A 14,661-nucleotide genomic window follows, 5' to 3' on the forward strand; every position below is an offset into this window, starting at 1 on the left:
GAGCAGGAGAAGAGAGGAGAGGGGGAGGGGAGGAGAGAGGAGAGGAGGGGAGCAGGAGAAGAGGAGAGGGGAGGAGGGGAGCAGGAGAGGAGATGAAAGGAGCAGGAGAAGAGAGGAGAGGGGAGGAGGGGAGCGAAGAGGAGAGGAGGGGAGCAGGAGAAGAGGAGAGGGGAGGAGGGGAGCAGGAGAGGAGATGAAAGGAGAGGAGAGGGGACGAGGCGAGAAGAGCAGGAGAGGAGAAGAGAAGAGAGGAGAGGGGAGGAGGGGAGAGAAGAGGAGAGAAGAGGAGAGGAGAGGAGGGGGCAGGAGAGGAGATGAAAGGAGAGGAGACGAGTGAAGAGGAGTGTAGCAGGACAGAAGAAGAGAAGAGAGGAGCAGGATAGAAGAAAAGAGAAGAGAAGAGAAGAGAAGAGAAGAGAAGAGAAGAGAAGAGAAGAGAGGAGCAGGAGAAAGGAGTGGAGAGAGAAGGAGAGGACCATGAGAGGAGAGGAGAGGAGAGCACAAGAGAGGAGAGCACAAGAGAGGAGAGGACCAGGAGAGATAGAGCAGTGGAGAGGAGAGGAGCAGGAGTCGGAGTTTGAGCTGAAGCAGGTGGTCAACGGGTCTTACCCGGCTGTCCTCCTGGCTTTCCCAAGCAGGGCTATAGCTTTGCATGGGGTGCCCGTGGGTGCAGTTGGAGAACTGGAAGAGGCTGGAGAACGTCCGCCGGTTCTCCGGAGTGTCCGGGAATATGGCGTCCTGAAAGTTGACTCCGTGAGGAAGGAGGTTGTAGTTTTCATCCATCCTATGCAAAGTGAATAGGAATACAGAAAAAGACAGTCAGGGGAAAGAAAAGTCTTTCATGCTTTGAATTGATGCACAATGTACTACTCTTTTTTATCTAAGCTCTTTTATGAGTGTATAGCTGTACCTGTGTGTGTGTCTCTGTGTGTGTGTGTGTGTGTGTGTGTAGCCTACTGCCATCAAGTGTTATGGATCTGAGTGGACAGAGATCAATAGAGGGAGATTAGTAATGCAGCACTGTGACAGTGCCTGAAACTTGTCTTTCATCCAAACAGGGAGTCAATCTTAGTTTGAACTTTGACCCTCACCTCTGACCTCTCTCTCTCTCTCTCTCTCTCTCTCACACTCTCTCTCTCTCTCTCTCTCTCTCACACACACTCACACCCAAACAAAAACCCACCTCAAGAAGAAGATATAGGACTCGTTCTCCATCACGGTGTGCGACTGGCAAGAGAAGTAACCGAGCCCCGTGAGGTTCAGTCGGGAGCCCGCGGGCACTTCGAGCATGCTGCCCCATGCCTGATCACAGAGCATCTCCACTTCCGCCGCATAGAGCAGCCCCTCGCCGACGCGCTCCTCCTCAAACTGGTACGGCAAATAGTTGAAGAGGCTCGAGGCATACGGCTCCTCGTGGATAGCAAGCACTTTGGCATACACAATGATTTCTGCCAACTCTGCGCGACAGCCCTCGCTAAGCGGCCGCCATTCGGTCGGCAGCTGGCACCCCAGCGCGAGACCTAACGGGCACAGCAAGAGGCCAAGTGCCATCAAGTGTGCGCGCAGCATCTTTCCCACGCTCAGGCGCAACAAGTGTAAAAACTTAGGTTAACGTAGAGTAGGCTACCAGTTTGTTTTGGGAGATTGTTTTAAGTAGGCTACTGAGGTGTATCTATACACTGTCTTTTCATTTAGCCTACAGGAATGTGCACAAGCTCACCCAAATAGCTCAACTATTCAAATACCAGTAAGCAACGTACGCAAACTCCTTTGAACGGAAAGATGAAACAGCCTGTTCAGCTATAGCCTATTTCGTTATTGCCGGGCACTACTGCAGAGTTATTAATCAAATAGTTAACTCACGCGCTGTCGTCATCAAATTAATCCAGGTGTACTGATGTAGTCATACGTTTTTCTCTTTCACGGGGGCGACATAACCCCTTGACTCATGTAGATCCATCCATGACAGTTGCATCCAATGTTGCATCCAATCTAAATAGAAATGTGATGTGGGCTATCCGCGGGGTCTGCTACGGCATTCCACCGGAGCCACCGTGCCGTATGTGGACATTCTTTTGCCTCTCTTTCGAGGCTCTTCAACAGCATCATTAGTGAGGCTTGTCTCAGGCCAATGAGACAGCCCCAAAGTTTTACCAACCAATGGCAACCCGTCTACCTTCGACTCCCACGGAGTGACATTCATTCCACACGTTTCATTCCAGTGGAGCGCTTGAGTGGGCAAACGAAGTTAAAAGGATGCACAAAATAATTATATTCAAATAGCCTACATTCCTCGAATAACATTATATCATATTATATTATTTATGTTATGTTATGTTATAACTCACCGTATAAGCATTTTAAAATGTTTAGGCCTACAGTGTATAACTCAAAAACATTCCAGCATGCAGTCCCTTGCAAAAAATAATTGCACTATTTAAAGTGTCAAAACGGAAGTCTTTGAGGAATTATTGCAGTTCATATAGGAAATGCAATATGGACATTAAAAAACAGTAGGCTACATTGCATTGAAACTTAGGCCTATTACACTTAATTGCTGACATGCAATAATTGCAATTTTTTTGTCCCATATAGTTATTTTTTAAAGGGATGTTACTCTGACCAATTATAAAAGCTTCCACAGACCAAAGGCCATCGGTATCACAATTTATCTCAGCATAAAATAGAAAATGCTAGAACCCCGTACTCTTGTTGACATCTAGTGGTTTGAGACGGAATCGTTACTTCATATTGTAGTTTCCTCCTCTAACCAAGCTTGTGTAAATAGGCTACCTCTGAACATATGGAAAGCCTTTTGCAGTCTCTTAACTGTCTTTCAGTACTGCATGAAAGGTGGCGTGGTTAGATTCTTCCATCTAATTTATCGTCGTGAACGTGAAGCAGGATATTCATGCGCCACTCGTGCGCCATTTGTCCAACATGCCGCCGCCACAGCCGCGCAAGGTCACGCTTCAGGGGGAAATCCCATTGCGGCAGAGGACGGGGTGAAATATCAGCCGATGACGGCATCATCAGCTGATCACGCTGGGACATTTGTAGTGGGACTACTTCGCCACCACCTTCACAATGCAATGTAATACAAGGTGCGATCACACCCACACGTGCTCTAGTGGAAACAAGCTTTTAGACCCATCCACTTTACTTCCAGATCGCTCAGTTTCCGACAGAGAGACTACGTAACGTCAACACCAGGAAGAGAAGCAGCAAATTCTTACCAAACAAGACAGTGAGTGCGAAGAAGAAAGTGAGCAGACGTCTGACCCTGAACAGTTTTGTTTCGACCACGTCGTTTTGGAGTAATACAACTGTATGTACCAACTTTACATTTCAAATAGCATACTTTTCATCATTTGTGAAGGAGAGAAACATGTTAAGTTTGAAATCATTCTCACGGATCTATATTGAGTGTCATCCTTAACATTGTTTCAGTGGTGTTGGTGGTGCTGAAAAGTTAAGGCCTTTACTTTGACTCTTGATCAAGACATGTAGGCTAGAATATGTGCAAGCAAACGATTGTTAAATTGGACTTTGGACCCCATTTATAGTTAAGCGAAACCGAAACGTATCTTTAGCAAATAGCTTATTAGCACAACTGTAATGTTTGAATTTAGTTGAAACATTGGAACTACAATAATCCTGTCGCTAAAGTTAGTTCGTGACATTTGGTAGGTTTGCGAATTGACGAGTCATGGTGATGGCCCATGTGATTGGATTATTGAATTTATGGTCCTGCGCAACAGCACCACGTTAACATTCTGACTGCTGGTATATTTCCATTTGGCACAGTGATAAATTTGGATTATGCGTGGTCAACTCGGAAGAAAAGCAAAGGCTGTGATATTGTGCTGACATTACATTCACTTTGTGATCAGAGATAATGATAACATACAGTGGGAGTGGAACACTGATTTCCTTCGTGACTCATTGTCACATGTGTGTACCCTCTTTGACTGGAATCTCTCCTGACATTTCCACATATTTTGACAAGCTTTCTTCTGACATGTACATGCAGATAAGGATACTGTGGAGCAATGGCTTCCAGCACCCCAATGGTGAATGGGGACTTGAGCCGGGGGTCCCCCCCTGGACCTGCTGTGGGCAGTCTAGAGGAGGCCGTTCAGCAGATGAACACCCTCATCAAGGAGAACCGAGAGCTAAAAGGTATGCATGTGGGTGTGTAAACATTTAAACAGACATGTATGGCAGGTGACAATCTCTCTCTCTCCTCTCCTCTCTCTCTCTCTCTCTCTCTCTCTCTCTGTGTCACTCACTCACATGCATTTTCATGCATGTGTGCTTGTTCCACATTGTGTGCCCGACGTTGGATACTGTATGAATCGACCTCGAATACGTATGTATTCCCGGAGCCTCCAGTAATGTTAAGGCGCTCCCTGTGTTTGTGTAGTTGTGTGTGTATTAGGTAAGACAGAAGAATGTGTGTGTGTGTGTGTGTGTGTGTGTGTGTGTGTGCGCTGCGTGTGTGTGTTTGTGTACTTGTGTGTGTGTATTAGGTAAGACAGAAGAATGTGTGTGTGTGTGTGTGTGTACTTATGTTTCTCTTTCTCACACACCCTCTCTCTGATACTCTGCGGTCCTCACAGAGGCGTTGAGGCAGACTAACTCGTCCATGAAGGAGCGTTTCGAGGATCTGTCTGTCTGGCGCGAGAAGCAGAGGGAGGAACGGGAGTTCCTGGAGGGACGACTGGAGGAAGCCAGGCAACGAGTGACGACTCTCACTACAGAAAACGAGGGACTGAAAAAACGAGTGCAAGAGCTGCAGAGCACCTCACCGCCAGCACAGGTCAGGTCATCTCTTTGTGTTGTTAATCTGTACAATAAGAAAAGCTTTGGTGTACTAACGGAGAAACGCTGGGACACTTTGTATGATTTCTTTTATACCTCACGTGGTATAAAGTTGACAGAGGTCTATTAGTGACATCTACGTACACATTTTTTTTTGGTGTGTGTGTGGTAATTAGCGGGTATCATCACAACTGCAGATCAGATCAACTTTATCACTCCATAACTGACTTGACCTGCTGAATCACAGATCAGGCCATCTCAAATCCTAGTTTACCACTAATTGATTTGCACCAACCCTTTCCATCTAAAGAGTTCAGCTGTTGCTTGAGAGTTCTTATGGAAATGTGCAGTGCTGTGCTGTCTAAAGGGTGCATTTACACTGGCAGGTCTTGATGCACACTGCACAGTTCAATTTTTTGCCTATATTTTATTTTTAACTGCCCGTTTATGGTTGGTATGGTTCACTGATTTGCATAACACTTGAGACAACCTGCATGCACTCGAGTGATTTTTGGTCACCGAAGTGAAAGCAAACATACAGACAGTACTGGTTTAGCATTAGCATTATTAGACTATTTCAGTGGCTAGTTGATTACTGACATTTCTGAAGTATCTTGAGAAGTCTGCAAAATAGGCTACCAGTTTTATTTTAAGGCAAAAAAGAAAGTGGAGAGCCCTTATTGCAACTTTTCCATCTCCGTTTTAATTTTAATTTCACCGTTCTGCTAGTTGTGCATGTGAAAATAACATTGTTTATGTTGTCATTGTCTATGAAGCGCTTGAAAATCTGCTATATAAATAAATACTCATGGACTTACATCCGTTGTTGTTGCTCCAGGCTGTGACAGGGGAGCTGGAGGCGCTCAGGGTGCAGCTGGCCCGCGTGCAGGCCGAGAAGAACGACCTGGTGGCCCTCAACTCCGAGCTGCAGCTGAAGATGGGCCAGGGATCACCCGAGGACTCCTTCATCGAGATCCGGATCGCTGTGCGTGATGATGACTGACCCGCCACAATCAAACATACATTATACAAACTAGTATTTGCACTAATATAGCTGTAGCTGTGCTAGAGTTCTGATTCCATGTGTACAGTCATTTTGATGTGATGACCATGAGAGTCCCTAGACTGTTACACCTGGGAGCAAAAGCATGGTTTATTTACATGTACATGATCATTCAGCATGTGTATAATACACAACATGCAGCAGGGCTGGGCAGCGTATAGGCATAGGCTTGTCACTTCTATCCCAGTTCAGTTTTATGACACAAACGTATGCACTCATTTAGTTGTGTCAAGGGCTGTCATATGTTCATTCTGTTTATTGAAGGACTCTGACTCTTGCAGGAAGGACAACTGGATGTGACTAAAGACTTACCCTCTGCTCAGGAAGAACTCACAGCTTCATGCATGTAAGGACATTTTGTGTGTGTGTGTGTGTGTGTGTTGAAGGCCAGTGGGTTTGTGCTGTGTATTGCAAGTCAGGATCATTAAAGCTCAAATAGACATGCAGTGCCAGACTAGTGAGCCTACCCTCTTGTTCTTGTTCAGCCATTCCTTTCAGGGTTATATGTGTATTAACCAAGTTTGCTGTGTAAATGTGTATGCGCTATTTTGCATCTGCATCCCATCATTACTTCTGCTTTTCAAAGCCTAGCCTATGTGCACACTTTTGTTTGTGTGTGTGCTCTGTAAATAGAAATGTGTTCCTCTGTGTGTAGGTCACGCTTCAAATCCGAAGAGCAGACGGTGAGCCAACTGCTGCAGTCCCTGAGGAGTGAGACCAAATGCAAGGAGACGCTGGAAATTGAGCTCCAGGCTGCAAGAGAGAGGTGAGGGCCGTAGGCCTCACGGTGGCGTAAAATTGAAACGATTCACGATAGAGAGAAAGACTATTTTCTCAAAGTTTAGGTTAGTGCGTGTCTGTGTGGTTGTATTCTTCTATTCCAATGAAAATGTTGGGCATGTTTTGGCAGATTGAACGAGTTGGAACTTCAGAGGCAGATAAACAGAGAGAGCAGCACACAGACGTCACTATCTCTCCAGCTCGCTGATCAACAGCAGGCTGAGAAGGACAAACAGAGCAGTGATGATAAGGTAACTGCCTTCACCCGGAATTTTTGTGCTATTCAGTCAACAATTTTACAAGATCTGAATTCCTAGGCTCTATAACAATGCCTAAATATTTGTGAGTGCATAATTAAATACATGTGTGTGTGTGTGTTTGTGTGTTTGTGTGTGTGTGTGTGTGTGTGTGTTGCAGTCTGCAACCGAAGTGGAGAATCTGAAGACTCAGGTGAAGACTCTGGTCAAAGAGCTCCAGGAGCCTCAGAGCAAACTGGATGAAGCAGAAAAAATGAAGAAAAACCTCCAGGACCGGTACAGCATACTCACTAGAGTACACCACCTGATCCAAGAGTATTAATGAACCTAAGACATGTTTCACGTTTACATTTATTCATTAAACAGATGCTATTAAAGGAGTAGTAAGCGGTTTTAAGATAATACACTTTTTGTCACAATCAGCAAGTATATCCTCACAATCTGCTAGCAGTCTGTTCTGCGTGTCCACTGAAATAAAAGCTCTGGTTTTCCCCCACACATAGCTCTGGCTCTATAAACAAACAAACAGAGTACACACCCTCTCGTCCATGGAGCACTGAAGAGAGGAATCTATTTCTGTGGCTGGTCAAATCAGCAACCTTTCTCCAGTATAGCTACCCCTACCCTTAACACTCAACAGCATATTACAGATATACATCTGTTTACCAATACATTTACAGTCTGAGTGTCACACCTACGGAGGTGATTGTGTTGGCAGTACAATGCTCCTTCAGTAGCCCCCTTCCCAGATCCATTGTGTACTGTAAACGCACCTCCGTAATCTCAGTCCGTCCCCTGACCCGCTGCCCCTTGATGTCCGGCACACGTGCGTGTGTGCGTGCGTGTGTGTGTCAGGGATGGACATTAGCACCAGCCACATGCTGGTAAAATATGCAAGTGGCTGGTAGATTTCAGACACAAAGTAATGATTAAATATTGGGTGAATTTGACCAAAAATCTGCCAGTGGCAAGCAGAGTTACACAATTTCAAAATGTAATTTCCACCCCTGGCGTGTGTGTGTCTCGTCTGCAGGTGTCGGGAGATGGAGCAGGAGCTGGCCAGCCTGAGGACCCAGCTGGGGGAGCGGCAGCAGGTGCAGACTGAGAACGAGAGGCTCAAGCTGCAGCTGGAGAGTCTGCAGGCCCACAACAAGATGGAGCAGAAGAAGGCCCTGGAGGAGAAGTGAGGAGACTATACACATACACTGTAACACACACACACATATACATACTGTATCTGTACTGTACTCATACACAAATGTATTGTACCTAGAGGCCTATGTTAATATTGCATTGCAATAGTCCAGTTTAGAAATAACCGTGGCCTGCACAAGAAGTTGTGTAGGATACTGTGTGAGACAGGATCAGATTTCCTGAATATTATATTGCAGAGTGTGAATCGACAAGACCTCGTGACTGAAGCTGCATGAGAAATTAAGTCGGTCATCAGTTATGACACCCAAGTAACATACACAGACAAACACAAATGCTAGGCCTCTGAAAATTGCAGATGTCTTTCACAAGGTTTTCCTACAGGCACATGAAAGAGAACATATACCATGGTTTTGCCTTACATTTCACCTCAAAATATATGTAACATATATGTTTCCCTCTCTCTCTCTTTCCTCTCATCAGGAACAACCTGGCTCAGTTGAAAGATGCATACACTAAGCTGTTTGAAGATTATAATGAGATGAAGGAGGAGAGGAAGAGACGAGAGGTAACCATGGGGAACTGCTGCCTCACTTGATTGGTTTTCAGACCCACATTAGCCCTGTCACGTTAAGCCCCGTTTCCCTGTTCACCTCTGACCCCTTAGCAGGCTAGCGTGTCGCGGGAGGAGGCCAACGATGTCCAAATGCGTTTGGCTGCAGCTGAGCAGGCGCTGGCTGCCAAGCAACAGAAGATTGATGACATGAAGCAGGAACTCTTCCAGAAGGAGAAGGAACTTGAGACGATCTCAGTCTTTAAGGCCCAGGTGTGTGCATGTCAACTGGGTACACAGGGTGTGATTTGTTTGGGGGGGGATTTCCCCCTTTCTGATATTTAGACGGGGGGAAATCCCTGTCTCTATTTTTATCCCGTGTGGGGACAAAATGTATACACCCCTCATATGTATCAATGCTACCACACCAATAGCTTAGTACTAAAGTGCCCCGTGAGAATTGTCTTCTTTGGAAATGGACCATCACTACCTTGCCTACGTGATGATTGACTCTGTTGGCCTTTGTCCATGCATAGCGCCTTAGGACCAAGTAGGCTTGTAACCAAGTAGGCTACAAATGCCTTATTTAAACTACAGCTGTGTGTGTGTGTGTGTGTGTGTGTTGTTGTGTAGGCGGAAGTGTACTCGGCTGATTTCTATGCGGAGCGGGCTGCTCGAGAGGCCATCCATGCAGAGAAGGAGCGTCTCGCTGCCCAGCTGGAGTTTGTCAAGAAACAGAAGAGCCAACTGGAGGATGAGATGGACTCGCTGGGCAGGTAAGCCCTCTCACACAGGCGTACAGGCAAGGGCAGAAAACACAGGGGGATGGTTTTCTATACACGGATTACTCCTAGTCAAAAACTAAAATCTTTTTATCAGTGGAAATGAACACTGAATATCTCTTTGGGCCATATTTAAACTTATTTTCAGAAGTGTCTTGGGCGATCCGATTACAAGTGGTCAGCCGAGACATTGTTATTTACAAATTTATGTTTACATTTACTAATTTAGCAGACACTTTTTATCCAAAGTGACTTATATGTAAATTTTATTACAAGGGCACAACAGTGGATTCCAGGAATTGTAACCTTTTAGGCTACTGCATGCTGCATTCTAGCCCAGCTCCTTAACCACTACGCTACCAGCGCCCCTTGTATCCATGTGTATCTTAGGTGTACAGCTACAGATGATGCCGACCACTTGTTTATATTCTGTTACTGCCGTTGTCACATTGATTAGAACTCCCATTGTCCATGATGCAGCAGAACACATTATCATTTACACTACAAATGATATGTAGTCAAATGCGTCTGGGACCAGCTCAGCAAGTGGTTTGAGTGATCAGATCTTGATGATCGTTTACACCTGTATTTTAGAAGTGACTATTTGTGATCAGATCACCCAAAACAAATTAAAAAAAAAAACTAAATGTAAACGTGGTCTTGTAGTCTAGGACTAAGGTTCAATCCATGTACAGGAAAGTCCAGCTCAGTATGTTCTGGACATGAAGAAATCAGCAGCAACGCTACTGGTGTCCTTCAAACCACCAGAGCATTTAGAAGGGAAATCTAATCCAGAAAGAGTGGAGATGAAAAATGCCCACGTCCAGGCACTCAAGGTTGTTTTGAAAGACAACAACAAAATCAACAATAAATTGTAATGGGCTAGACAAGCATAACAAGCACAACAACGGTTGGCTTGTGCTTTCGGAGTGCAATGGTTGGCTTGTGCTTTCGGTGTGCCTGGATTTGTAGGATTTGAGCATAAAAACAAATCCAGGCACTCAGAAAGCCAACACATGAAAATGTAAATTAATAGCCTTGAAATGAATAGTTTATTATGGGGATGGTGGTTAGTTCATGAAAAGTTCTCTAATGAGCTGTGCATGTTGCAGACAATCCTTAGGAGAGATGCAGCGCAGACACGTGCCACGTGGAGCCACGCCACAAGGGGGAAGCAGAGGTATGAGTTCCTTTACCATAGAGGCAACATTTTTGTTGTTATGTGAAGATGTGAAGATTTTTTTTTTTAAACTTGCACCAACTTGTTTCCCCTCATTTTGTTTCATAGGAGCGGAAGTGAACATTCCGGAACATGCCTGTCCAAAATGTAATGAAATCCTTCCTGATCTGGACTCTCTGCAAATCCACATCATGGACTGCATCATTTGAGCCTGTGTTCAGACAGTATCTCAAACAATTAACACCCCCCCCCCCCCACACACACACACACACACACACACACACACACACACACACACACACACACACACACACACATGAACTAGTTTATCAAAACTGGTCCATAATAAGCTTTAATACTGCACATAGCAACAACTGCACAGTAACTCTTCTTGAAAAGAATATTGTTGGGTATAACAAAGTATTCCCATTTTGCACTCTGTAATTAAGATCCATTGGCGTTCAGATTTGAAGTTTACTGTCAGACTAATAATGCGTATAATGCGTATCAGTATAGTGCTGATTTTGAAGCCCTTATATGCTTAAATAATATATAATAATTATATTTTGTTTGCCAATTCAAGCCTAGTTACATTTATATTGTGTTTATTTTCATGTTAAATTACTTTATACCTGTATTCAGTTCAAGGCATTTATCAAGAACCCTAATATGTGATATTTAAGTAGATTTTCCTCAGATGGCTTTGGTGACAGACTTCAAAATATATTCTCAAAAACTTTATTAAACAAATACAACCATATAAATCTTGAGTGGAGTAGAAGTTATAGTTTACTGCATCAGGGCACTTTAGCTGCTGACAATATTCCAGGGGCGCGTTTTCCAAAACCAGTTAGCAACTTTGTTGGTTGCAATGCAATTTCCCATTGCCAACTAAGCAAGTTGCTAACAGGTTAGCAACTATGGTTTTGGGAAATGCACCCCAGATTAATGACTGAGGATGTAGCAGGTTGGGGGCTCAATCCCAGAATTTCACTATTCTGGGACTATCGGCCTTAATTCATTGGCAACTGCACTGTTGCAGATTGCTTCTCGTCTTCCTCTCAGTGAGAACTGGTTTGAAGAAGCTGGTTTTGATGTCCGTGAAGTATAATTACTCGAAGGACGTAGCAGCAGGGGTGAGGAGACCCCAGACGGAGGGAGAGATAACTTTGTTCTGAAAATTAAGGACTGTTCCATAGTCTGCTTGGTGTAGCATCAGTGACCAACTTGGGTATTCATTGCTACCTGAAGAATTAACCCACATTCTTGCTTATGAATTTGGATAAAGTAAAGATGTCTCTTGGACCTGCTAAATATTAAAAAAAGATCTGAACATTAGTCCTTTTAGAGTGTGTGCTTTTTTTCTCCAACTAGTATTGTCTGTTACTCAGCCAGCATATTGCTCTGAAAAGTGAATTTAATTCAGAAGTTGCAGGTTCTAACTGTCTGATTTGCTTATACACACGTGTAAAGCTCTATATAGACTACCAATCACATCTAATAAATGTTCTGGTGCACAGTGTGGATGGATTTTACATTTTCAAGATGAATTATTGCTTGTATTGGTCCCATTCACAGAATTAAGTAAAACAGACAGACAGATAGACAATTGTGGTTTTGCAGAAACAAATTGCACAACAAATAACAGTTAGTAACATTATTGTGTTAATTATTATCATTATTACCGGCATTACTGTTTTTCTTAATGTTAGCTTACAAACTTAAAACAACAACAAAAAAACAGTTTACTGTTAATCTTAATTATTGTAAGGTAAATATTCTGTAAATCGCCTTGGATAAAAGTGTCTGCTAAAAACAACCATGACCATAATACAGATAGACATGAGGTAGATGAAAAAACAATGTACAAAACACCACTATGTATGAAAGTAAATAGCAGTCCTGCTGAGAGCTCACCAGTGCTTTTATTTGCTATGTTTAAGCACTAATTTCTGTGTATTACAGATAGTAGCCAAAAGAACAATGGTATGATTTGGGCTACTTTTATCTCAATTGTAGACCCTACAATTGAAGGAAGTAGAGGTTTCTGTTTCCATTCAGTTGTGCAAAGCAGTTATAAACCTTCTGTTCCTTAATGTATATACTCTGTCCTGTATTTTAGATAGGGTTTTACTGATACTGTTGCCAGTAGGCCTATGGCTAAGCCTACTTTCCAATAACAACAACATACAGCCAGAAAGTATGGAGTTTCTGAATGGTGACTGTTGTTCTGAACTGATTTTGTGTTTCCTTGCCATACTTTTTACATCTCCTTTGCATGAATATTTTTAGGACTCCATGAGAAGAACTAGACATGGGTCAAATGACATAAACTTTAGGCAGGCCATTTGATTTTTCTTCTAGCTTTCTTTCAGAAAACAGCAATCAAAATTCTTAATGGGCATAGACCTCATTCTTCACTGGGGTCTATGGGTATAGCAAGGGATAAAAACGTGCAAGAGCACTTTACTAACCTACCTTAGGCTACGGCAGACTATATTTTCGTTGATCAAAGAAGACAAGGACAATGACACACTCCACGTTTCTGCTGATGAATCACATCCACAGAGTCAGGAAAGCCTCCTGGAAAACGACGAGGGCAACTTTTCATCAGAAGAAAGCAGTGGGGACGACTATGACGAGGATTACTGCCCTTACGAGCAACAACATGATTCTAGTGAAGATGGGATTTATAATGAGTACGTGTGATTTGTGTAATGTGTGGTGTTGTTCACTAGTTCATAGTCAACAGTATGCATGCATGCTTTTAATTAGACCAGAAAAACATTCCCTTGCAATGAGCACTGCTGCAGCACGGTTGAGGCACGTGTGCCTAGGTAAAAACAAAATCCCCATGAATAGCCCAATCCATCACCAAGAGCATGCACACTAAGTAAGGGATAATGTATAGATTATTATTGGGAAAATAAGTCCCGACAGGGCGAACCGTTCAGAATCTTTTGTAAATGCTCTGTCTATCAGGAAAATGGATCAAAATTGCATCATACTGTATTGCATGAAACACAGTGTCTGTCTTGGTGTAAGCTACTGTTATGTTTAGGGTTAGGGTGAGTGTAGGCCTAAAGTGTCTGCAGTTTGGGTATTCGTCACTGGGTCATTGTCTGTAAATTCACATTTTAGCAGGCTAAAGCTATTTTTAGTTAGGCCCAGAAACGGCAATAGATGGAAACACATGGACTCCGAAACGAACCATAATGCACAAGTATCATCTTGTAGGTAAAAAAAAAGAATATGAATCAGATTGTTTATATTAACTCCTCACCAGCCAAGCAGGCCACACCCATTGTGTGCTTGTTGGAGCATGCATCTTTTTATACCCTTTTCTCTCAAATCTGCAGCTAGAGTTCACGTTTCTGTAGGTGTCATGTATTTGAGCATATGAGTGCTCTACAATTGGGACTTTTTTATTATACCAGATGTGGATCTGCAGTAGTACTCCTTGCATTGCCCATGTGCAGCCTATTCCGCCAGAACATGGACCAACAACTCAAATTTACAATATGATTAGTGATGACACCGCATGCTAATAATTCTTCAGCGTGCATTGTGCACATGCCATTGAAAACAGAAATGATGGAACCTGAACCTCTGTGGAGATCTGAGTCAATGGTCAAATATTCTGTCAATATTCTATTCTGAATTGTGATGGCGGTGTGAATTTGTTTTTCTTTACTTTACAGAAACATAAACAAGATTGACGTCTGTGAAGCACCTGAAATCACGTCACCTGAACAGCAGGAGAAGCTAATCTCCTAGAACCTTCAGAATGACAGTCATGAGAACACTACCTCTCCAAAGAAGAGACAGCCCGTGGGTAAGCCCAGTCAGTGGGATCAATCATGGAAGACAGAGTGCGACTCCAACGTAACTCTGCCAACTCTTTGGTTTCTTTCTGCGAGAGAGCCCGGTGTGCAGCTGAGTGCATCAGACACTCACACTCCTCTGGAGCTCTACAAGTTGTACTTCCTAGAGAATGTGTTGAGAGGCTCCTACTGTATGTTGGAACTCCAACAAGCTAACGGCCAGGAACAAGGCCAGTGGTGGCAAGT

The 14,661-nt window shown here is 43.6% G+C and overlaps 2 protein-coding genes across 3 annotated transcripts in view; one reads left to right on the forward strand and one right to left on the reverse strand.

Annotated features, from left to right (window-relative positions):
• ccdc3a (coiled-coil domain containing 3a) overlaps positions 1-2,905 on the reverse strand; it is a 12,273-nt gene extending 9,368 nt beyond the window's left edge. Inside the window, exons 1-3 of one of the 2 annotated variants that reach the window (XM_048268176.1) lie at positions 2,349-2,905; positions 1,184-2,229; positions 610-784 (exon numbers count right to left, since the gene is read on the reverse strand). In XM_048268176.1, the coding sequence (XP_048124133.1) occupies positions 610-784; positions 1,184-1,569 (561 nt within the window). In that variant the 5' untranslated portion in view covers positions 1,570-2,229; positions 2,349-2,905. Of the gene's footprint in view, positions 1-609; positions 785-1,183; positions 2,275-2,348 lie in introns of those variants that run through there. The other variant, XM_048268177.1, reaches the window with a different exon arrangement.
• Positions 2,906-3,007: 102 nt separating this feature from the next.
• optn (optineurin) lies at positions 3,008-11,929 on the forward strand. The gene is made up of 14 exons (XM_048268175.1): positions 3,008-3,328; positions 4,034-4,182; positions 4,623-4,822; positions 5,663-5,809; positions 6,169-6,233; positions 6,543-6,653; positions 6,798-6,918; positions 7,085-7,200; positions 7,958-8,107; positions 8,560-8,644; positions 8,744-8,902; positions 9,263-9,405; positions 10,524-10,591; positions 10,700-11,929. The coding sequence occupies exons 2-14, from the start codon at positions 4,053-4,055 to the stop codon at positions 10,798-10,800; spliced, it is 1,596 nt and encodes a 531-aa protein (XP_048124132.1). The 5' UTR covers positions 3,008-3,328; positions 4,034-4,052; the 3' UTR covers positions 10,801-11,929.
• Positions 11,930-14,661: the final 2,732 nt, after the last annotated feature.

Source organism: Alosa alosa, chromosome 17 (assembly GCF_017589495.1).
Source record: "Alosa alosa isolate M-15738 ecotype Scorff River chromosome 17, AALO_Geno_1.1, whole genome shotgun sequence".
In the NCBI taxonomy this organism is placed as follows: domain Eukaryota; kingdom Metazoa; phylum Chordata; class Actinopteri; order Clupeiformes; family Clupeidae; genus Alosa; species Alosa alosa.

Bases quoted from the DNA above. Each gene is read 5' to 3' on its own strand.
- optn (XM_048268175.1), top strand. From the start codon at position 4,053: ATGGCTTCCAGCACCCCAATGGTGAATGGGGACTTGAGCCGGGGGTCC. The intron at 8,108-8,559 runs GTGAGGAGACTA...TCCTCTCATCAG, and splicing joins AAGAAGGCCCTGGAGGAGAA to GAACAACCTGGCTCAGTTGA. The intron at 8,903-9,262 runs GTGTGTGCATGT...GTTGTTGTGTAG, and splicing joins TCTCAGTCTTTAAGGCCCAG to GCGGAAGTGTACTCGGCTGA.